This window comes from Nerophis ophidion, linkage group LG17 (assembly GCF_033978795.1).
Source record: "Nerophis ophidion isolate RoL-2023_Sa linkage group LG17, RoL_Noph_v1.0, whole genome shotgun sequence".
NCBI classification, from domain to species: Eukaryota; Metazoa; Chordata; class Actinopteri; order Syngnathiformes; family Syngnathidae; genus Nerophis; species Nerophis ophidion.
In genome coordinates, this window is record NC_084627.1 from 32,627,863 (window position 1) to 32,653,741 (window position 25,879).

The following is a 25,879-nucleotide window of genomic DNA, read 5'->3' on the forward strand; positions in this document are numbered from 1 at the left end:
AGCGCTTTAGAAATGCACCGGCGGGAAAGTGAAGCCTGCAGCCTCAGTGAAATTAAAACAAACACTCGGATACGTCTTTTGACAGCCAGGAAGCAGCCAGACTGGCATTGAGAGACTAGTGTGCGTATGTGGCCTCAGGCTCTCTCTTCTTGAAGTGGATGCAGGCAGACAGGAAGCAGCATAGGTGCTAAACACAGCAGGCTGGACACTGTCCGTCTTCAATGTTTGACCTGTCCTTTCCTTTTTCTCTGACTTCCAACTGTTCACTATCAAAGTAGCAGCATGTGAACGCCTGTCGTCTTACATTTTTCTTTTTCTTTGTATTTTTGCTTTTCACGTTGACCCAAAAAACCTTCACCTTTCTGCCTCAGCATGTTCTCATGTGAAATATTTTCCGTAAAGTAACTCTTTTTTTTTTTGTGTGTGTGTGTGTGTGTAATTGGGAGTCCCGAAAATTCAATCAAACCATAGATGCGTGTAAACCATTGCGGAGATACATTTGGCCATATTCCACCAGAAGTTCAGGAACTTAAGGTTCCTTGAACTATAGGTTCTTGTAGAAGTGTGGTTTTGTCTTTCCACCGCATTTCACAGTTGAGGGTAATTTATACAAACCCCGTTTCCATATGAGTTGGGCAAATGTGTTCGATGTAAATATAAATGGAATACAATGATTTGCGGATCCTTTTCAAACAATATTCATTTGAATGTACTACAAAGACAAGATATTTGATGTTCAAACTCATAAAGTTATTTTTTTGCAAATAATAATTAACTTAGAATTTCATGGCTGCAACACCTGCCAAAGTAGTTGGGAAAGGGCATGTTCACCACTGTGTCACATCACCTTTTCTTTTAACAACATTCAATAAACGTTTGGAAAGTGAGGAAACTAATTGCTGAACCTTTGAAAGTGGAATTCTTTCCCATTCTTGTTTTATGTACAGCTTCAGTCGTTCAACAGTCCGGGGTCTCCGCTGTCGTATTTTATGCTTCATAATGCACCACACATTCTCGATGGGAGACAGGTCTGGACTGCAGGTGGGCCAGGAAAGTACCCGCACTCTTTTTTTACGAAGCCACGCTGTTGTAACACGTGCTGAATGTGGCTTGGCACTGTCTTGCTGAAATAAGCAGAGGCGTCCATGAAAAAGACGGCGCTTAGATGGCAGCATATGTTGTTCCAAAACCTGTATGTACCTTTCAGCAGGAATGGTGCCTTCACAGATGTGTAAGTTACCCATGCACCCCCATACCATCACAGATGCTGGCTTTTTAACTTTGCATCGATAACAGTCTGGATGATTCGCTTCCCCTTTGGTCCGGATGACACGATGTTGAATATTTCCTAAAAAAAATGGAAATGTGGACTCGTCAGACCACACAACACTTTTCGACTTTATATTAGTCCATCTTAGATGATCTCGGGCCCAGAAAAGTCGGCGGTGTTTCTGGATGTTGTTGATAAATGGCTTTCGCTTTGCATAGTAGAGCTTTAGCTTGCACTTACAGATGTAGCGACAAACTGTATTTAGTGACAATGGTTTTCTGAGGTGTTCCTGAGCCCATGTGGTGATACCCTTTAGTGATTGATGTCAGTTTTTGATACAGTGCCGTCTGAGGGATTGAAGGTCACGGTCCTTCAATGTCGGTTTCCGGCCATGCCGCTTACGTGGAGTGATTTTTCCAGATTCTCTGAACCTTTTGGTGATATTATGGACCATAGATGTTGAAATCCCAAAATTTCTTGCAATTGCACTTTGAGAAACGTTGTTCTTAAACTGACTATTTGCTCGCGCAGTTGTGGAGAAAGGGGTGTACCTCGCTCCATCCTTTCTAGTGAAAGACTGAGCATTTTTTGGGAAGCTGTTTTTATACCCAATCATGGCACCCACCTATTCCCGATTAGCCTGCACACCTGTGGGATGTTCCAGATAAGTGTTTGATGAACATTCATCAACTTTATCAGTATTTATTGTCACCTTTCCCAACTTCTTTGTCACGAGTTGCCGGTATCAAATTCTAAAGTTAATTATTATATGCATGAAAAAAAATGTTTATCAGTTTGAACATCAAATATGTTGTCTTTGTAACATATTCAACTAAATATGGGTTGAAACTGATTTGCATATCATTGTATTCCGTTTATGTTTACATTTAACGCATTTTCCCAACTCATATGGAAACTGGGTTTGTAGATTCAGGCTGATGACGGATGGAGGAGTGCCCATCCATGTTCTACCGCTTATCCCTGTTGGGGTCGCGGGGATGGCGGATGCCTATCCCAGTTGCATTCAGGTGAAAGGTGGGGTACACCCCGGACAAGTCGCCACTTCATCGCAGGGCCAACTAAGATAGAAAGACAACATTCACACTCACATTCACACACTAGGGTTAATTTAGGGTGCCTTGCAAAAGGAAGGTTCTGGGTTGGATTCTCGGGCTCGGGGTCTTTCTGTGTGGATTTTGCATGTCTTTGGAGGTGTGAGGATGCTGGAGTACCCAAAGGTAACATGCAAACTCCATATATATATATATATATATATATATATATATATATATATATATATATATATATATATATATATTAGCTACAATCGGGCAGAAGGTGGTGTACACCCTGGACAAGTCAGCACCTCATCACAGGGCCAACACAGATAGACAGACAACATTCACACTCACATTCACACACTAGGGCCAATTTAGTGTTGCCAATCAACCTATCCCCAGGTGCATGTCTTTGGAGGTGGGAAGAAGCCAGAGTACTCGGAGGGAACCCACGCAGTCACAGGGAGGACATGCAAACTCCACACAGAAAGATCCCGAGCCCAGGACTACACAGGACCTTCATATTGTGAAGCAGACGCACTAACCTCTCTGCCACCAGGAAGTCCGAGATCCAAGCGGGGTCGTGGGGCAGGAGAGAGGCGTCCAAGAGTCCAAGCAAGGTGTCGGTTGATCAGAGGAGGCAATCTGGGTCCAAGGGGAAAGGCAACAGCGGAGGTACACAGCAGAAGCTGAGACATGGGACTGTAGGGAAATGAGAGGCGACAAAGGACCAGGACGAGACATGAGGAAGACAAGCAAACTAGAGAGGGCAGGTGGGAAGTCAGAGACGTGAAGCTTACTGTGAACAGGGCTACGTTCCGATGAGGAGAAGTCAGCGGCGAGGCTCTTTATCCTGTCGTCTGTAATCACTGCGTTGATTGAAGATTGCCTCCGGCTGCGGCGGCGTGTGGGTGCGGTCTGCGCTCACAGTGAAGCAACGAGGTGCTCCCGTCGAAGAGGGAGAATTGGACTGCGCGTGTGCCGTAACAGTCGCTTTCGGATGTGCCGTTCTGTGGGCGGTCTTATTTACGTGGCTCACCTTCGGCAGCGTCTTCTCCCCGTCATCTTTGTTGTAGCGGTGTAGCGTGCAAGGACGGGAGTGGAAGAAGTGTCAAAAGATGGAGCTAACTGTTTTAATGACACTCTGACTTTACTTCAACCACCACACTGGAAAATGTGTCCTGTGAAAAAACATCCGACCGCAACTCCAATAACTACAGTTCCTTGGGTGAATAAGGTAAACTCACTATGCCGGTATGTTTTAGTGCTTTCATGGCGAGTTTACTGACAGATATAAGCAAGAACTTTACACTACTTTATATTAGATATGGCAATAGTGGAGGATGAATGTCCCATTACAAGCAGGTAGAGAAAAATAATAATCTTATTGACTATGACGTCGGCGGGGACGCGCGCAATTTTTCAGGTTTTATCCAGATCCCAAATCCAGATCAGCAGGTAGCAGAAGGTAAGAATAACTTGCTTTTGCACAATATTGCAAAACAAAACGCCAGATAATGTATCTTACCTTATACACACACCATAATATTACTCATATGTTTAATGCGCTGACATTCCTTCAAGCGGAGCGACTTCATACCTTACCAAAGTCGCACTAAAACATTTTGATAGAATTTTGAGCGCCGTGTGTAACGTTCCATATTTTCAACGGAACATTTAAAATGTTGGTGAACCATCATAGTGCAGCCTACACTTATCTCTTATGTTTGACTACCATCTACTGGTCACACTTATCATTACACCATGTACCAAATGAAATAGTTTCGAGGTGGGTAAGCCCAACCAAACTTATTCCTTACATTAGGCACACCGGTTATAAGGCACACTGTCAAGATCTGAGAAAAAGAAAAGATTTTAAGTGCGCCTTATTGTCCAGAAAATATGGTACTTCACTAATTTGCTTTTCTTTATCATTGGTGGTATCATTTTTGTATAAATCTTATTTGCTATTGTAGTTCTGTTGCTGTTGTTTTTTCAGGGTATTGTCTGTTTTTTGTCTTGTCCCCACAATCACCCCTCCGTCTTCTTTTTTTACCCTTTTTTCTATCTCCTCCTGCTCTGGTCCAGGTGCGTCAAACACTAAATTTGTTTAATGAAGTCAAATTAAAAAAAAAACAAGAGACGTTTGCCTCACTTGTCATATGTAAATACATTCTGTACAGCAGATATGGACATCGACACCAACAATATGATTTGCCTGAGTGGACAACACTTGTGGAAAACACAAGAAAAATAGTTTAATTTCAATGGTCTTCTCCTGAAAATTGACATGGGAATGGAAAAGCTGAACATAACCCATCAAGTCAAAACAACAGCACAATTGCTCCCACCACAGTACATTTATGCACACAATTAAGGCAAGTAAATTAGTTAATGCAATTTCTGACTGATTGTTAGACGACCAATCAATTGGTAGAACCGGTGCAGTGCAGTGTGAGTTCTTGAGTTAACAGTTTATTAAGTAAATCTGAAAAAAGACATTCAAAATATGTGTTGGTGTGAATTGAAATCACAATTGTTTTATTTCTTTAATGCAGCTCTATAATCAGTTAATAAATACATATGCCATTTAGAAACAATAAAAATGTGTGTAATGTATTTCATCTTTTTCCATCTTGTCACCTTCAGGTCCACTAAGGGTAGTCGTCCCCACCGAGTCCGTCTCATCCTATCTTGGTGATACAGCGTTGCTCCGTTGTGAGGTCTTAGGAGAACCGACGCCCGTCATACGCTGGCAGAAAAATCGAGACGATTTGCCGTTGACTTTTGACTCCACTTCTCGCCTGGCGGTGCTGCCGTCCGGCTGCCTGCAGATCAGCCGTGTCCAGCCCCCGGACTCGGCCACATATCGTTGCTTGGCTGACAACCCCGGTAGCACACGGACCGGGACAGACGCCGAGCTGCGGGTTCTCCCAGGTGCGTGCCGTATAGTTCTAACATTCTGCACAACACACTGATCTTGTTATGGTGGTTCGTTTTCTAATATTTTCCCTATAAAAATCCATTGTGACAGATATAAATATTAAATATTTACAGTTTTAGACCTGACTTCAATTTTTCAAGTTCCTAAGTGAGTATAGAAAACATTTAGGATCGGTTGACTCGTGACAGTCATGTGACTATCCCAGGAGATTCCCCTAAATGCATCATGTCTTTTAATTTTCCTGAAGGAACTCTCCTGAAGGAATCAAGAAAGTACAAACCCCGTTTCCATATGAGTTGGGAAATTGTGTTAGATGTAAATATAAACAGAATACAATAATTTGCAAATCTTTTTCAACCCATATTCAGTTGAATATGCTACAAAGACAACATATTTGATGTTATAACTGATCAATAATAATCATTAACTTTAGAATTTGATGCCAGAAACACGTGACAATGAAGTTTGGAAAGGTGGCAATAAATACTGATAAAGTTGAGAAATGCTCATCAAACACTTATTTGGAACATCCCGCAGGTGTGCAGGCTAATTGGTTAGGGTGGGTGCCATGATTGGGTATAAAAGCAGCTTCCATGAAATGCTAAGTAATTCACAAACAAGGATGGGGCGAGGTAAATGGTAAATAGTTGTACTTGTATAGTGCTTTTCTACCCCTTTTTAAGGAGCCCAAAGCGCTTTGACAGTATTTCCACTTTCACCCATTCACACACACATTCACACACTGATGGCGGGAGCTGCCATGCAAGGCGCTAACCGGGACCCATCACGAGCAATGGTGAAGTGTCTTGCTCAAAGACACGGCGGACGTGACTAGGATGGTAGAAGGTGGGGATTGAACTAGTAACCCTTAGATTACTGGTACGGCCACTCTCCTAACTTCGCCACGCCGTCCCGAGGGTCACCAATTTGTAAGCAAATTGTCGAACAGTTTTAGAACAACATTTCTCAACGAGCTATTGCAAGGAATTTAGGGATTTTACCATCTACGGTCCGTAAAATCATCAAAAGGTTCAGAGAATCCGGAGAAATCACTGCACGTAAGCGATTATATCACGGACCTTTGATCCCTCAGGCGGTACTGCATCAAAAACCGACATCAGTGTGTAAAGGATATCCCCACATGGGCTCAGGAACACTTCATAAAACCACTGTCAGTAACTACAGTTGGTTGCTACATCTGTAATTGCAAGTTAAAACTATGCTATGCAAAGCAAAACCCATTTATCAACAACATTATGGAACGCCGCTGGCTTCGCTGGGCCCGAGCTCATCAAAGATGGACTGATGCAAAGTGGAAAGGTGTTCCGTGGTCACATTTCAAATTCTATTTGGAAATTGTGGACGTGGTGTCCTCCGGAACAAAGAGGAAAATAACCATCCGGATTGTTACAGGCGCGAAGTTCAAAAGCCAGCATCTGTGATGATATGGGGGTGCATTAGTGCCCAAGGCATGGGTAACTTACACATCTGTGAAGGCACCATTTATTCTGAATGGTCCATACAGGTTTTGGAGCAACATATGTTGTCAGCCTAGCAACGTTATCATGGATGCCCCTGCTTATTTCAACAAGACAATGCCAAGCCACGTGTTACAACATCGTGGTTTCGTAGTAAAAGAGTGTGGGTACTTTCCTGGCCCGCCTGCAGTCCAGACCTGTCTCCCATTGAAAATGTGTGGCACATTATGAAGCGTAAAATACAACTGAAGCTCTACATAAAACAAGAATGAGAAATAATTCCACTTTCAAAGCTTCAACAATTAGTTTCCTCAGTTCTCAAACGTTTATTGAGTGTTGTTAAAAGAAAAGGTGATGTAAAACAGTGAACATGCCCTTTCCCAATTACTTTGGCACGTGTTGCAACCATAAAATTCTAAGTTAATTATTATTTGCAAAAAAAATAAAGTTTATGAGTCTGAACATTAAATATCTTGTCTTTGTTGTACATTCAAATGAATCTGGGTTGAAAAGGCATTGCAAATCATTGTATTCCGTTTATATTTACATCTAACACATTTTCCCAACTCATACAACTCATATGGAAACAGGTTTTGTAATTTTCCTGAAGGAACTCTCCTGAAGGAATCAATAAAGTACAAACTCTGTTTGCATATGAGTTGGGAAAATGTGTTAAATGTAAATATAAACGGAATACAATGATTAGCAAATCATTTTCAACCCATATTCAGTTGAATATTCTACAAAGACAACATATATGATGTTCAAACAGATAAACATTTTTTTATTGCAAATAATCATTAACTTTAGAATTTGATGCCAGCAACGAGTGACAAAGAAGTTGGGAAAGGTGGCAATAAATACTGATAAAGTTGAGGAATGCTCATCAAATACTTATTTGAAACATCCCACAGGTGTGCAGGCTAATTGGGAACAGGTGGGTGCCCTGATTGGGTATAAAAATAGCTTCCGGAAATATGCTTAGTCTTTCACAAGAAAGGATGGGGCGAGGTACACCCATTTGTCCACAACTGCATGAGCAAATAGTCAAACAGTTTAAGAACATCCATCCATCCATTTTCCACCACTAATTCCCTTTGAGATTGCGGGGGGCGCTGGTGTCTATCTCAGCTACAATCGGGCGGAAGGCGGCGTACACCCTGGACAAGTCGCTACCTAGCGTTTCTCAAATTGCAATTGCAAGAAATTTAGGGTTTTCAAAATCTACAGTCCATAATATCATCAAAAGGTTCAGAGAATCCGGAGAAATCACACGAAAATGTGTGGCACATTATGAAGCGTAAAATAGGACAGCGGAGACCCCGGACTGTTGAACGACTGAAGCTCTACATAAAACAAGAATGGGAAAGAATTACACTTTCAAAGTTCAACAATTAATTTCCTCAGTTCCCAAACGTTTATTGAGTTTTATTAAAAGAAAAGGTGATGTAACACAGTGGTGAACATGCCCTTTCCCAACTACTTTGGCATGGAATTCCAAGTTAATTATTATTTGCAAAAAAAAAAAAAAAAAAAAGTTTATGAGTTTGAACATCAAATATCTTGTCTTTGTAGTGCATTCAACTGAATATGGGTTGAACATGATTTGCAAATCATTGTATTCTGTTTATATTTACATCTAACGCAATTTCCCAACTCATATGGAAACTGGGTTTGTACTATCTATCAATCTATGTAGGCAACCTCATTTCCAAAAGCTTATTTTTTACAAGTAAAGTTGATTTTAAATCCATGTAACAATTTTTATACTGCCACATATTACAATCCAACTGTTCTTACTATGTTTTTCAATGAATACGTAGAAAACAGGCTGGCCATATCACTATAAGGCTTTTAGCCTTTAAATTGATTTGGAAAGTCTAAAGTGATGCATTTATCACCATAGCAAACATGCTATTAAGACACTCGATACATGTCACTGCTCTAATGATTTTTCATCAATATGTTTTTGTTTGATTCTACTCTTCTTATTACACAAACATGTCAAGTTAAGAATATATTTTACATGCACCATTTAACATATATACAGCACCACAGGCATTTTACATTAATTAATACTATTTTACAAAAAACATTATTCATGTATTCTATTTATTACACTTGCTGTGTGGTACAGTATGTCTGTTGTTTTATTGAAGCACAAATGGGTTTATTTGTTCAACAGTTCAGTTTACTCTCTCTTTATATACCTTTTGACAAGTATTACTTCACGTTTTTGCTAAAGCTGAACTAGGAATTTGCCAAAGCCACCGTTGGATTTAATATAATTATACTGCAGTCATTCATTTGACAGGTTGTCATTATTTTTCCTCAGTCTGGATGGCTCATTAAAGGTGTAATTGTTATATACTGTAATTAAAATCTGCAGTCTGTCGGTCTCTAATGTACCATACTCTCCGACACATTAATACAAGTCAATACATTGTCCACTTCATCAGTCAGATTAGTTTGTTCTCTCTATTTTTGGTTAACAAGCACTTCAGTTCCTGTGTTGACTCCCGCTGGGGTTCCCTGGAGCTAAAGTGTAGGCATCCAGCAACATATCTGCTGTGAAGGGCATGTTGCTTAAAATTAAACATATTACATTTTTTTTTCAAATAAATTCAGTGGCCATCCTTTACACTTTTCAAAACAAAGGATGTCACGATCAACATTTGTGGCATCCAATTTGATCCCATTTCGAGTTCGGATCAGATGTTAAAAAAATAGATTGTACAACTTAAACTATATCACACCATGTAACTACCGTATTTTCTGGACCATAGGGTGCACTGGATTATAAGGCGCACTGCAGTGAATGGTCTATGTTTTATATTTTTCATATATAAGGCGCACCGGCTTATAGCCTTTATTAAAGGAGTTATAATAATATTATTTTTCTCTAGATTGAAAACACTTCCTTGTGGTCTGTGATGGTGGTTCTTTGGTCAATATGTTGCATAGTAGATGTTTTCAAGATCATCGTCGAGCTGCTTTCTGACAGTCGCTTCCAGATGCGCCGTTTTGTGGGCGGTCTTATTTACATGGCTCACCTTTGACAACGTCTTTTCCCCGTCATATTTGTTGTAGCGGTGTAGCGTGCAAGGACAGGAGTGGAAGAAGTGTCAAAAGATGGAGCCAACTGTTTTAATGACATTCAGACTTTACTTAAATCAATAACAGAGCAGCATCTTCTCATCCGGAAACAACAACACCGGAAATGTGCCCCTTGAAAAAAACGTACGACCGGAACTCTCTAATAACTAAAGTTCCTTGGGTGAATAATGTATACTCACTACACCGGTATGTTTTAGCGTTTTCATGGCGAGTTTACAGACAGATATAAGTAAGAACTTTACATTACTTTATATTACAAATGGCAACAGCGGAGGATAAATGCCACATAACAAGAAGATAAAGAAAAAGAAGAAGCTTATCGACTACGCCATCTGCACGGACTACAAAGTTAAAGTTAAAGTACCAATGATTGTCACACACACACTAGGTGTGGTGGAATTGTTTTCTGCATTCGACCCATCACCCTTGTTCACCCCCCAAAGGCGGACGCGCACAATTTTTCAGCAGTTATGCAGATCCCAAATACAGATCAGCAGGTACTAGAAGAAAAGAAACGTGACTTTTACATAATATTGCGAAACAAAACGCCAGACGATATGTCTTACTTTATACACACACCATAATAATATTTGTATGTTGGAACACCTCAAACGGTGCAGCCTACACTTATCTCTTATGTTTGACTGCTATCTACTGGTCACACTTATCATTAACACCATGTACCAAATAAAATTGCTTCGAAGTGGGTAAGCTCAACCAAACATATTCCTTACATTAGGCGCACCGGGTTATAAGGCGCACTGTCGAGTGTTGACAAAAAATATATATATATATATATAGTAAAAACAGAATAACACATTTTTATAAGTTTATCTTACTGAATTTGGAATTTGCTAATATTGTTATAGATGCGTTGTGGTTTTGAATGCTACATACATTTCTTTGAAAAAAAACTGAAGTGGCTAGGGCAAAATAACTAAACAAAAGCAAAAACTAATACTAGCTCCCATTTAAATTAGTATGTGGGTTTTTCCACTAAAATCTTTCCTGTATTCAGAGACGTACTTCCTGAGTTTATAAAGCGGCATCGCACTCTGGATAGACAACACGTCTCAGATTTATCCTGGCAAGACACATAGCCTCCCGGTATTCATGCAACTCCTGCATGTCTGCAACAAATAATCTGGAAATGCAATTGTCTCTCCCTGAGCTTGCATCTCTTTTGAAGGAATGATTAAAGGCCTACTCAAACCCATTACTACCGACCACGCAGCCTGATAGTTTATATATCAATGATGAAATATTAACATTGCGACACATGCCAATACGGACGGTTTAGTTTACTAAATTACAATTTTAAATTTCCCACTTAGTTTCTTGTTGAAAATGTCGCGGAATGATGACGCGAATTATGACGCGTGTTTGTGACGTTATTGGTTGGAGAGGACATTTTATTATTAGCCCAGCACCACTCACGGCTAAAAGTCGTCTCTTTTCATCGCATAATTACACAGTAATTTGGACATCTGTGTTGCTGAGTCTTTTGCAATTTGTTCAATTAATAATGGAGACTATTAAGAATAATACTGTTGGTGGAAAGCGGTGGATTGCAGCTGCCTTTAGCAGCGAAACACAGCCTGTGTTTCTTTGTTTGTTGTGAAGCTTTAACACAGAGCGGTCAAGCGAACATGTTTCGCTACGTCAACCAGCAAGTTTTTGGATGGGAAAATTGTGATATTAAGTCAGCTCTTACCGGAGACTTCAGCGGATTATGCGACTTCCTCCTGCAGCTCAAAAAGGCAGCTGTGATCTTGGCTCCTGCATTTACTTCTCTGAGAGACACTGGTGTTCACCACAGCCATCCGACTTTCAGGTATGGCTTTACAATCTCACTAAAACACTGTTAAAAAAATAAGCAAATAAGGGATCTTCCAGAATTATCGTAGTAAATGTTTATTATTACATCTGAAACGGTCCCACTGCCACCGCCTGGAGCCGTCGTTGTTTATTTATTTTATTTTTTTTGTGCTTAAAGGCCTACTGAAATTAGATTTTTTTTATTTAAACGGGGATAGCAGGTACATTCTGTGTGTCATACTTGATCATTTCGTGATATTGCCATATTTTTGCTGAAAGGATTTAGTAGAGAACATCCAAGATAAAGTTTGCCACTTTTGGTACTTCCTGAAAAAGCCTCGCCTTCACCGGAAGTCGCAGACGATGACGTCGCAAGTGTGGGGGCTCTCTCACATATTCACATTGATTTTAATGGGAGCCCCCAACAAAAACAGCTATTCGGACCGAGAAAACGACAATTTCCCCATTAATTTGAGCGAGGATGAAAGTTTCGTGTTTGAGGATATTTATAGCGACGGACTAGAAAAAAAAATAAAAGAATAAAACGCGACAGCATTGGGTCGTATTCCGATGTTTTTAAACACATTTACTAGGATAAGTCAGGGAAATCCCTTATCTTTCTATTGTGTTGCTAGTGTTTTAGTGAGTTAAATAGTACCTGATAGTCGGAGGGGTTTGTCCATGTCTTGACGCCATGTCTCACGGGTGTCGACGGCAGCTGTACGGACGGCATAAGCTCAGCTGTTATCCGGTAAGTGGCGACTTTTTAACCACAATTTTCTCACCGAAACCTGCTGGTTGACATTCGGTTGGGATCCATGTTCGCTTGACCGTGCTCTGATCCATAGAAAAGTTTCAGCTCTGGGAATTTTAAACAAGGAATCACCGTGTGTTTGTGTGGCTAAAGGCTAAAGCTTCCCAAGTCCATCTTTCTACTGTGACTTCTGCAATATTAATTGAACAAATTGCAAAAGATTCAGCAACACAGATCTCCAAAATACTGTGTAATTATGCCATTAAAGCAGACGACTTTTACCTGTGTGTGTGCGTAGCGCTCATACTTCCTAAAAATGCATGACGTCCTGCGTACACGTCATCATTACACGACGTTTCCTAGACAAAACTCCCCGGAAATTTAAAAATGTAATTTACTAAACGCCGTATTGGCATGTGTTGCAATGTTGATATTTCATCATTGATATATAAACTATCAGACTGCGTGGTGGGTAGTAGTGGGTTTCAGTAGGCCTTTAACTAACTTTCCTCATCCACAAATCTTTCATCCTCGCTCAAATTAATGGGGAAATTGTCGATTTTTCGGTCCGAATATCTCTTGCTGCTGGTGGCTCACATTATAAACAATGTGAATATGTGAGGAGCCCTCACACCGGTGACGTCACGCGCACATCGTCTGCTACTTCCGGTAAAGGCAAGGCTTTTTTATTAGCGACCAAAAGTTGCGAACTTTATCGTCGATGTTCTCTACTAAATCCTTTCAGCAAAAATATGGCAATATCGCGAAATAATCAAGTATGACACATAGAATGGACCTGCTATCCCCGTTTGAATGAGAAAATCTAATTTCAGTAGGCCTTTCAGGTGAGTACAATTTTGAGCCATGTAACCACTGAGACGCAGTAAAGATCGATGTTCAGTTAAAGGAAAATACTGCCCATCTCAATTTAAAACCTTTGTTTTTGTAGGCCTTTTCAAATTTTAAGGCAAAAATAACTTTACAAAAATCACGTAGTCACACTTTATAATGACAGTGACAGGAAATAGCCAAACATGAATCACCTCGAAAGTCACATGTAAAGACAAACATGCAACAGAAACTTAGCAACGTAAATGCCAGAAAAGACAAGGAATCAGTTGGGAAACTTGGTTTCTCCATCAGATATGGGTGGATTGCACCCTACAGCTGGCACGTGCACACATAGGGCCCTCCCTATGGGTGCTTGAGCCCCTGCCCTTTTTTGCCTCGTCTTAAAAAGTGCTCTCTGCCTGTGTGTGTGTTTTTTTTTTTTTAACAACATTAATAAATTCCTGTTAGGGATGTAAAAAAACAAAACAAAACAAAAAAACAGCAGTACAAAAACTCCACGTTTTCTTGTAATACCGAGTTGTTTGAGCCTGCCGTGTCCGACAGAGAGAGAGAGAGGGCGAGTGAGTGAGTGAGAAAGAGGAGAGAGCGCTAAACTGCAGCCTGAGGCTGACGTGACAGTGGAGCAACTTGAACCTGTGAGTAATGGTCTAGTCCCCGTCCACTTATTCAGCATCTAATATGGGTAATATTTCAGAAAAACGCGTATTATTCTATTATTCAATGTGTCAGCTTCTGTTTATGCCGGACGTCGGAGCACAGCGCATCAATTGAGCACGGCACATCAATTCCGCACAGACCAGAGCGGATCGTGCGGGACAGGAAGTAGTGTACAAAATACAAAATAAAACACCGGGTTAATTTTCAAAATAAAATTCACTGTATTTACGGCGGATCACATTTCTCTCACAGTAGAGGTTTAGATATAAAGTTGTATTGCGTTTCAGTTGTTCAGTCTGAGCATTAAGTGAGAAAGACCATAAGTTACAACTTGATTGTGGTTTCATCAAGTTAAAGGAAGAAAGACAGATTTTCACATTGAAATTTTTTTCATTTGGGTATCTATTTATTTTTATTTTTTTCAAAGTTCATGTTGCACTGTTCAATGTTCAATATTAAAGTGCTTATCTTTAACAATAAATAGCCTAATAATAAACCAGTGTTGTGTTGCTTTTCATGTCTTCCAAGCCTATGGTAATGTGAATTAACTCATTTTGACAATAGTTTGTTGACACAAAAGAAATGGCAATCACTTTTACCTACAAAGGACACACAACCAAGTAGTTAGCTTCCTATTAGCAAATTGAATTTTACATTAATTTACATATTGTGCAAAGGACCCAAAAAAATATATATTTCCTGCCCATTTTCTGACTTTGAGCCCCTGCCCCACTATAATCATGTGCACGTCCCTGCCCTACAGGCTGAAAGTGACATCTTGAATGAGGGAGACTTGAGGTCTTCTTCATGAGTCACGGAAGGCTGGAGTCTGAGATTGACAGGCGGATTGGTGCAGCTTGTGCATCAATATGTGCGCTGTATACACTAATATCCTCACCTACATTCACGCATGCCCAACAGTAGGGTGGCCCCGGGGTAAGACTTTGATAAGACAGCGGTGTCAAAGTCAAGGCCTACGGTCCAGATCTGACCCACAAATTCATTATCTATGGCCCCCGGGATGTCATGTTCTGTTGTCTGGATTCTGTTTAGTTATGTTCTGTTTTGTTTTTGACTCCATTAGTTCCTGTTTTTGCGCACCCTGGTTTGTTTTAGTTTCCATAACAACCATTAGTTTCACCTGCCTCATTTGTCTGAACTCACGCACCTGTTGTTAATCATGTCACTATTATATATTATTTAAGCCTGTAGTTGCCTGGTAGTCGACCTGGCGACATCAACCTTGATACACTCCTGATACCCCTGACATTGTTCCATGCTCGTTTTTTTTTTTACATCACAGTAAGTGTTTTCGTTTTTATGTCCATAGTTCTGCCTTTGTGTTAGTTTTTGTTTTCATAGCCAAGTTTGTTCTCCACCTTGTGTGCGCCTTTTGTTTGTTCCTTTTTTAAAGTAAAATTAAATCATGCCTTTACCTTCACGCCTTGTCCAATCCAGTCGCTTTGCACCATGGGAAAACAAACTGCTCCATAGTCCTAGTCCTGACACGGGATGATATATGATTAGTATTAGAACTGGCCCGTAGGCCACTGCCGCCTGCTGCTGTTTTGCACACACCAATACTCCATCAGTGTCTGCACTGGGAATTTTCAAAATGCGGTCCCAGGGACTCCATCAAGTCATAAAAATGGGGTCCCACAGTACATTTTTTTTGGTCCACTTTTTTGTAACCATTTTGAAAACAAAATGCTAAATGTATGCATTATCCTGTTATATCTCATATTCTATATTGTGTTTTGGAAAAAGGTTGTCGTAAACGTTATTTTATTCATAAAAAAACAAACATAAAAGAAAACAATGTTTTATGCATATGTAAATGTATTGAGTTACAAACATTCATTCACCTTCTTCTTTCCTTCATGGATCTAAACCAGGGGTCACCAACCTTTTTGAACCCAAGAGCTACTTGGGTACTGATTAATGCAAAGGGCCACCAGTTTGATACACAATTAAATAAATTGCCAGAAATAGCCAATTTGCTCAATTTACCTTTAACTCTATTTTATTGTTAATGTGAAGTGAATTATATTTATATGGCGCTTTTTTCTAGTGACTCAAAGCGCTTTACACAGTGAAACCCAATATCTAAGTTACATTTAAACCAGTGTGGGTGGTACTGGGAGCACGTGGGTAAAGTGTCTTGCCCAAGGACACAACGGCAGTGACTAGGATGGCGGAAGCGGGAATTGAACCTGCAACCCTCAAGTTGCTGGCACGGCTACTCTACCAACCGAGCTATACCGCCTTTGTGGAAACAGTGATCATCTTAAGTATTTCTCACAATAAATATATATGGAAACAGATAATAATTTTTTTTAAAAAAAAGGGTATTTCTGTCTGTCATTCTGTCGTACATTTTTTTTTCTTTCTGCTGAAGGTTTTGTGTAAAGAATAAATGATGAAAAAAACACTTAATTGAACGGTTTAAAAAAGGAGAAAACACAAAACGTGAAAATAAAATTTTGAAACATAGTTTATCTTCAATTTCGACTCTTTAAAATTCAAAATTCAACCGAAAAAAAGAAGAGAAAAACTAGCTAATTCGAATCGTTTTGAAAAAATTAAAAAAAGGGTTTATGGAACATCATTAGTAATTTTTCCTGATTAAGATTATTTTCTGAATTTTGATGAAATGTTTTAAATAGGTTAAAATCCATCTACACTTTGTTAGAATATATAACAAATTGGACCAAGCTATATTTCTAACAAAGACAAATCATTATTTATTCTAGATTTTCCAGAACAAAAATTTTAAAATAAATTCAAAAGACTTTGAAATAAGATTTAAAATTTATTTTACAGATTTTTTAGATTTGCCAGAATAATTTTTTGGAATTTGAATCATAATAAGTTTGAAGAAATATTTCACAAATATCCTTCATTGAAGAAACAGAAGCTAAAATGAAGAATTAAATTAAAATGTATTTATTATTCCTTACAATAAAACATTTTTTTTTACGTGAACATTGATTTAAATTGTCAGGAAAGAAGAGGAAGGAATTTAAAAGGTAAACATGTATATGATTTTAAAAATCCTAAAATCATTTTTAAGGTTGTATTTTTTCTCTAAAATTGTCTTTCTGAAAGTTATAAGATGCAAAGTAAAACAATTAATGAATTTATTTAAACAAGTGAGGACCAAGTCTTTAAAATATTTTCTTGGATTTTCAAATTCTATTTGAGTTTTGTCTCTTTTAGAATTAAAAATGTCAAGCAAAGGAAGACCAGCTTGCTAGTAAATTAAAAAAATAAAATAGAGGCAGCTCACTGGTAAGTGCTGGTATTTGAGCTATTTTTATTTCAATATTTTTATTGTAATATTTTCAGAATGCGTTTGTTATATTGTTGGCCAAAGAAAGACAATGAAAACAATCTGAAGTTGTCTTTATGTTTTAGTTTTAATGCCATGATTCCTAAATAGTGTGCACAGATTTTCCTTCATCTGAGCTAAAACGACTGTGACACCCCTGGACTAGGACTCGGGTTTTGTCTCGACCCCACATGGACACCGAGGTTTCCCTCTTGAGACTGTTTCCCCCATGACCCACACACAGATTAGTGGAATAAAACAGATTAATGGAAAATAGTTCTAAACTACCAGACCTTGATAGAAGAAACTGAAGAAGAACAAGAACAGGACACAACACTCACAGTTGTGGCACAATAACTAGAAATATAGAAGGCAAGAAGAGGAACATTCTGGCGTCTTCCTGCTGCTGCCGCTGTGCTTTTGAACACTTCTACCTCCGAGGCGGATGCGGGTACATCTCCTTGCTCTGCCCTAAATAGAGGGAACAGAACAAATCAACTAGGAGGAGCAATCAGTACAAAATGACTGAGAAAAATGTGACATTTGAAGCAAAAACACAATACCAATTGTGCATGATGTCCATGGTTTACATTTTCTGAACTTTAGGAGCAAATTCAAGACACAAATCACAAACAATAGTAAATAACTCTTCAGAAATTCCATCTAATATACCGGAGCAAATTTGAAAAGTATATGAACAAGATGACATAATGAAACTTTTTGACCAAAACATTAAATCATATCCAATGTTGCTACAGTTTTTCTCAGTGTACTTGTGCGTCTTAAATAGTGAATCATTAATCAATCAAAGTTTATTTGTATAGCTCTTAATCACTAATGTCTCAAAGGGCTGCACAAGCCACAACACTATCCTCGGCTCAGATCCCACATCAGTGCAAGAAAAAACTCAACCCAATGGGATACATAGCACCGGGTAACCGGTGCAATGGATGCCAAGTGAATACGGTTAATAATGTGAGAGTCCAGTCCGTAGTGGGGCCAGCAGGGAGATCCTCTGGCATGTAGACACATCAGGGCGCAGAGATGTCATCCCAGGTCCAGACTTCATGTGAAAGTCCAGTCCATTGGGAGGCCAGCAGGGGATCGTCTTGAATGAAGACGAGTCACCAGCGCAAAGACGTCACCACCTGATGCAAAGACGAGTGGTCCATCCTGGGTCCAGACTTGAAACAGCGAGAGACTCATTTGTGGAGGCTGATCCGTGGGCACCTGATAACCTCTCCACGCTGGTCTAAAAGGAGGCTCTATTAAAGCAGTTGACGGTATGCTTTATGCCAGGGGTGTCAAACTCAATTACAGAGTGGGCCAAAATTTTAAACTGAACAAAGCCACGGGCCAAGGTTGAACAAATTAACCTTTTAATAGGGACCCAAACAAGTTTTGCACTGAATATTGAACAAGCGGAACTTATATAACTTTATAGTGACATGCAAAATCGAGTTTCAAAAAATACGAATAATTTAAAAATAGCAATGGCATAGCAAATCAAATTTAAATAGAAATTGAATGCCTCTTTTCTATTTGCAGCCTTCTCAGGTAAATATTAAAATAAACTTTTCCCACAGGCTAATAATAAATTGTTATATTGTAGCGTCCAGGAAGAGGTAGTGCTGCAAGGGGTTCTGTGTATTTGTTCTGTTGTGTTTATGTTGTGATACAGTGCGGATGTTCTCCCGAAATTTGCTTGTCATTCTCGTTTAGTGTTGGTTCACAGTGTGGCGCATATTTGTAACAGTCTTAAAGTTGTTTATACGGCCACCCTGAGTGTGACCTGTATGGCTGTTGACCAAGCTTGCATTGCATTAGCGTGTGTGTGTAGAAGCCACGTATATCATGTGACTTCGCCGGCACGCTGTTTCTACGTAGGAAAAGCGGACGTGACGAAAGGTTTTAGAGGACGCTTGAGGCAGTGCCTTTAAGGCACGCCCCCAATATTGTTGTCCAGGTGGGAATCGGGAGAAATTTGGGAGAATGGTTGCCCCCTGTGATTTTTGTGAGGGGCACTGAAATTTGGGAGTCTCCCTGGAAAATCGCGGGCCAGAGTTTGACACCCATGCTTTATGCAGACTGTTGTCTTTAATGTGATGCAGGTGTTGTGAGGACCTCTTTTAGTTCTCAGTGAACGCATCAAAGGGGACACGTCGTTCTGTAGTTATCACTCTAATCCAGGGGTAGGGAAACTATGGCTCATACTTGCCAACCTTCCCGAAATTCAGCGCCTCTCCAGAAAACCTCCCGGGACAAATTTTCTGCCGAAAATCTCCCGAAATGCGGGCGGCGCTGGAGGCCACGCTCCATCCGGCTCCACGAGTACCTTAGTTACGTGTCTGAGAGCGTGTCTGCCCAATGGCGTTATAACTGTAGAATGATCGAGGGCGAGTTCTTGGTTTCTTATTGGGGTTCATTGTTAGGCAGTTTCATTAACGTCTGCCCACGCGGTAACAACACACAACATGACAACAACAGCAGTCACGTTTACGTCTACCACTCTACCGTAAGGCAGTTCGTCTGCCGTAAACAGCATGTGACACTCGAAAACAGGGCAATACTGCCAGCTACTGTACATGCACCAGCACAACACCTCCAGGCAACTTCAACCCTTTACTAATCCTCCTACATTCACATCCCATCTCCCCGGATTGTAAATAACCGAATGTAAATAATCGGACTGCGATGAGGCGGAGACTTGTCCAGGGTGTACCCCGCCTTCCGCCCGATTGTAGCTGAGATAGGCGCCAGCCCCCCCCGCAACCCCAAAAGGAAATAAGCGGTAGAAAATGGATGGATGGATAAATAATCGGATGTATTCCTAATGTATATAATTGTTCTTATGCTATGTGAACTCACTATGTTCTCTGCTCGCTGTACATATCCTGCTAAGTAAGACCTACACTGTTTCAATGTCCATTTCTCTGTTGATGCAATTGTTGATGACTGAAGTACTGATATCAACCAAAGTTCCTCATCCCACCACCCGGATTGCAAATATTTCAATGTGTATACTATGATGATTAACTTGTGTGATGACTGTATTATGCTGATAGTATATATTTGTACCATGAATTGAGTAACGTGGACGCCGACTTAAACAGTTGAAAAACTTATTGCGGTGTTACCATTTAGTGGTCAATTGTACGGAATATGTACTGTACTGTGCAATCTACTAATAAAAGTTTCAATCAATCAATCAATCATGCATATGTGACAATAACATCGACTTTAGAAAGTGCAGTGCACAAATGCGCTCACAACAGTTGTAAATATACACCTCCCTCCCTGCACCCCTACCTCCCGAAATTGGAGGTCTAAAAGTTGGCAAGTATGCTATGGCTCGCGAGTCAGATGTGACTCTTTTGATGACTGCATCTGGCTCTCGAATAAATCTGAGCTGACACTGCTTAACACAATAAGTAATGACTAATTCCACTTGTAATTAAAGTGTTAAAAATAACGGTCAATATATAAAATATGCTCATGCATTTGAATCCATCCATCCTTTTTCTACGTCACTTGTTCAAGAAATTGCATTAAGGGTAAGAAGTGATTTATTTGTTATTGGTTTGTTTAGGGCTTGCCCTCCTGGGGGTTCTTCAGACCACCAAGCTCCGACATGAGAGCCTGTTTCAGGGTTACAATATTGTTTTATTTTTCAATAAGTCTCTCAGTTGCTTTTCGGCAATTGTCTTTTTCTCTTTCGTTCTTGCTCGCACTCTGGCTCCCGCTCCAACCCTGTCTCTCCTCCTGGCTGCTGTTTATAACAGAGCGACAGGTGATCAGATAACAAGGCCCAGGTGGGCCATCTACGCACCTGTCGCTGATTTCGAAGCCGGTTCTGGCACACCCCGCTTCGCTGCAGGCCCACATGCCACACCCCCTCCACAGTTAGCTTCAGAATAACAATGTTATTACAAAGAATAAGAGACCTATTATACTCTAGAGATGTTGGCCTTACTTAAAAATGCACGCGTCTAGTTGTGTTCAGTGTTGAAAAAAAATATATATATGGGTCTTACGAAAATACATTTTAAAATATTTGGATTCTTGGCTCTCTCAGCCAAAAAGATTACCAACCCCTGCTCTAATCCCTCGCTCCTTATTCTGACTTCCAAGTAAATCTGCTGCATGGACATTTATGATTCTTACTTGAAGTCAGCTACTGCTTTTTTATTAGTCGTGATTGTCTTCAAATCCTGATAAAACTGTTTGTATCTTGATGAAAATCTTTATGTATTGTTTTAACTGTGTAACCTGTAGGCCAATTCAAGGGCAAAGCCATTATGAACCAGTGTGTGTGTGTGTGTGTGTGTGCGCGTGTGTGTGTTTATGTCCTCGAGCATCAGTTGTTGCTGGTAAACATTTAAGGCAGTGGCATCCAGAGTCCATTGACCTGCCCTGCATCAAAACATTCCCAATGTAACAATACAAGTGGCTGCATCGTAGTCTGCTTCATTACTTCTGTGCAGGAACCCTTAAACAAAGCAACAAACTCCCCACATTCAGTTTACTGATGCAGTACTGATTGCATGCCCGATCAATTCAGCACATTTCCTTGTCCGCACAAGTGTGGTCTGATTGTGTGCTAAAATGCATGCAGAAAATAAAACAGCACGTTGATATTATTTTTATTATGATTATCTAATAATACAATGAGCATTATACAAATTACATTTCCATTGCATTTGTTAGTTTGCATTTGTGTAATTGTGTGTCAATACCAATGAACTGAAACTAAAACTAAAACATGTGAAAAGAGAGTTTTAAGAATGTGGAAACTTGTTAAGATAGGTTCGGAAAATAGAAACATGTCATTTATTTTATTTGGAATTTTTGCGATGCACAATGTCACACCAGGCCTCGGGTGAAGGTAATGTAACCTTTGAAAACCAGACTTTCAAACCAAAGATGACATGGCACGCAGTTGTACAGTTTACAAACACTTATTTAAATCCCAAAGTGTCAAGGGGTGAACAACAACAAGAGGAAACAAAGCACCCAAAATCTGCAATAGTAACATATAGAGGCAATATTAGTATAGTATATTATATATAGTAAATGTATATTTTAAATCAATTTCAAAGTTGCATGTGTTAAATAGGCCTAAATAATTAATCACAATAAAAAAAAAAATCAAATAATTAAAAGGTAATTCAGCCAATATAATAAAATACATGTATTCACAATCAAAGGTCAATAATCATATATGTCAAAGTAAATTGAATAATCAAAATTGATTTAGCAAAATCTAAAAAACTAAAAAAAATTATATTTTTTTTCTCAAATTCAAGACACAATTGTTTTTTTACTGGTGCACATGAACATCATCTTGTTCAAAGAACAGAACCAACACAGTGCATGAACTCACAACAAATCACAAACCTGCGAATCAGATGGAAAAATAGAGGGAACATTGTTTGGGGATATCCATAATACGGCGATATGTAGAAGTTTTTATATTTACATCCAGCCTTTCCCTCCATCCACATTTAATGCCAAACAAACAAATACCAGTCGACAGATTTAAGTTGCTCCGGTGTCATGAGATGCGAAAGTCCCTCTTTTGTTTTTTACCGACGATGCCACGACAGAGATGGCAAAGAGATGGCAAGATTGTGTGGATATCCTGCGACACTCAAAGCAGATGCATTCCCAACGATAAAGTCAACGAAATCACAAAGGTGAGTGTTGTTGATTTCATTGACTTATGTGCTAATCAGACATATTTGGTCGCAGCATGACTGCCAGCTAATCGATGCTAACATGCTATTTAGGCTACCTAAAGTATATTTACATCCAGCGTTTCCTTCCACCCACATTTAATGCGAAACAAACACTTACCAATCGACGGATTTAAGTTGATCCAGTGTCAATGCGAAAGTCCTGATCGTTTGGTCCGCACATTTTACCGGCGATGCTAAGACAGACATGCATGGCTGAATAGCGTCAATAGCTATTCGCTCAATAGCTTCAGTTTTTTCTTCAATTTCGTTTTCGCTATCTGCCTCCATACTCCAACCATCTGTTTCAATACATGCGTAATCTGTTGAATCGCTTAAGCCGCTGAAATCCGAGTCTGAATCCGAGCTAATGTCGCTATATCTTGCTGTGCTATTCGCCATTGTTTCTATTGGAATCGCTATGTTACGTCACAGGAAAATGGACAGTGGCTTAGGCAAATAACGAAAATCAAGCACTTTAAAGCTTTTTTTAGGGACATTCCGGGACGGGTAAAATTTTGAAAAAAACTTTGAAAAACAAAATAAGCCACTGGGAACTGATTTTTATTGGGTTTAACCCTTCTGAAATTGTGATAATGTTCCACTTTAAACGATTTTACGGATTTTATGTCATCTTTTGTTAAACTGGAGAGTGTATTAATTATTGGTGATCACGAAGGTCCTGAGAAGTCCTGAATTCAATCCCGGACTCGGGGGCTTTCTGTGTGGAGTTTGCATGTTCTCCCCGTGACTGCGTGGGTTCCCTCCGGGTACTCCGGCTTCCTCCCGCTTCCAAAGACATGCACCTGGGGATAGGTTGATAGGCAACACTAAACTGGCCCTAGTGTGTGAATGTGAATGTTGTCTGTCTATCTGTGTTGGCCCCGTGATGAGGTGGTGACTTGTCCAGGGTGTACACCGCCCGAATGCAGCTGAGATAGGCTCCAGCACCCCCTGTAAAAATGCATAGATGGATGGATTTCAATCTTTATGTTGATAACTCCTCTTGTCCCTTGGTAGCCGAGCTGGTATTTCTTATGGACTCATTCCACTTTTAACAGCATGTGTCGGGTCCTACTCACTCAAAAGGTCATACTTTAGATTTGGTCTTTGTTTGGAGTAAAAATTGACCAATTATGTATTGAAGACTTTCAAGTAAACAACCACTATTATAGTGTTTTTAATCTGTCATTTTCACTGACTTGGTCTACTTTCAAAGTGAACAAACAGAAACACATTCTAAAAGACTGTGCAATCAGCAGGTTTTCGGTTCTTTTTGACCCAACAACTTTTGCGAGCTGTGATGATGTTGATACATTTATGACTAACTTCAATCATCATTGAATACTGTTTTGTACACAGCAGTACCAGCTAAAAACACTCTAGGCTCTCTTATAAAAGACTTTGTGCATGGATGAATGGAGCCATTTCCAGCTTTAGGAGAAGCTGTCGGAAAGGGGAATGTTAGTGAAAAGCCACAAAATTAGAGGTTCATAGACTTCCTTTTAAAGAAATGATAATGGAGCTAAATGAAATGATGAAACATGCTCGCTCAGCTTTCTTTTCAAATCTTGTTTTGCATAATAAGAAACACCCTTTAGTCTCATTTGACACTATTGACAATCTTGTTGTACCTCCATCTCCTCAGGTGCCTCTGTAAAAACAGGATGACTCTAATAGATTTGAGCTTTTTTTGTGAACAAGGTGCAAGACATAAGTGCTGATATTAGTCTTCTCCTTGATAGTTTGTGCACGACACCAGCCCCTGTGTGCTCATCATAGTCTTCATTTACTCCGGTCAGCCTACAGGATGTCCAGGATGTAGTGGACATTGTTCTTACTCCAGTGTTCTTAAATGTTTTTGATGTTGTTGGTCCTTGGGTGGTAAACTTTATCAACCTTTCCCTTCAGTCTGGCTCGATCCCATCCATCCATCCATCCATCCATCCATCCATTCATCCATCCATCCATACATCTATACATCCATACATCGTCTTCCGCTTACCCGAGGTCCGGTCGTGGGGGCAGCGGCCTAAGCAGGGAAGCCCAGACTTCCCTCTCCCTAGCCACTTCATCCAGCTCTTCCCGGGGGATTCCGAGGCGTTCCCAGGTCAGCCGGTAGAGACATGATGTGTCCTGGGTCTTTCCCGTGGCCTCTTACCGGTTGGACGTGCCCTAAACGGGTGGCTCGATCCCCAGCTTTTTAAAACATGCTGTGGTGAATCCCATCCTTAAAAAACCTAATCTTGACCCGTGGAGCCTATGAATTACTGGCCCAAATCAAAACTTCTCTTTATGTCAAAAATTATTAAAAAAAAGTGGTAGCTAAGCAGCTAGCTAAGCTACTTTTTTGGAACAGCATGATTTTTATGATAAACACCAATCTGGCTTTAGGTTATTTTACACCACCGAAACTGCTCTTTTGAAAGTTTCCAGTGATGTGATGATGGCCGCTGACTCTGGTCGCTACACCGTTTTGTTTTTTCTCGATTTGACATCTGCCTTTAATACTGAGGATCACAGTATACTAATAGATCACCTCAAATCTGAGATGGGGTTTTCTGGTGCTGTTCTCCAGTGGTTTGCTTCTTACATATATGGGAGAACTTTTAATGTTGTTCTTAATGATGTGTTTAACCTGTCATGTGGTGTGGCCCAGGGGTCTGTTCTGGGGCCTGTTTTATTTGTTTTGTAGCTGATGCCACTTGGAAAGTTGATCAATCGTTTTAAATATGTTTCTTATCTTTTCTATGCAGCTATTCAACAATTATGCTCCTTCATTGAATCAGAGTTTCACTTTTGATCTGAGTTATTGGAGTGCGTATCCTCTATTAAAAACTGGTTGTCCTCAAATGTCCTTAAGAT

General features: G+C 39.9%; 1 protein-coding gene and 1 long non-coding RNA gene across 3 annotated transcripts in view; one reads left to right on the forward strand and one right to left on the reverse strand.

Annotated features, from left to right (window-relative positions):
• Window positions 1–25,879, forward strand: part of dcc (DCC netrin 1 receptor) — an 803,111-nt gene that overhangs the window by 249,681 nt on the left and 527,551 nt on the right. For both annotated transcript variants that reach the window (XM_061876767.1, XM_061876768.1), the window contains exon 3: window positions 4,978–5,265. In XM_061876767.1, the coding sequence (XP_061732751.1) occupies window positions 4,978–5,265 (288 nt within the window). The remainder of the gene's footprint in view (window positions 1–4,977; window positions 5,266–25,879) is intronic.
• The window catches only part of LOC133536329 (uncharacterized), a 13,478-nt gene continuing 4,947 nt past the window's right edge, over window positions 17,349–25,879 (reverse strand). Inside the window, exon 2 of the long non-coding RNA XR_009802451.1 lies at window positions 17,349–17,750. This is a non-coding gene — a long non-coding RNA (uncharacterized LOC133536329). The remainder of the gene's footprint in view (window positions 17,751–25,879) is intronic.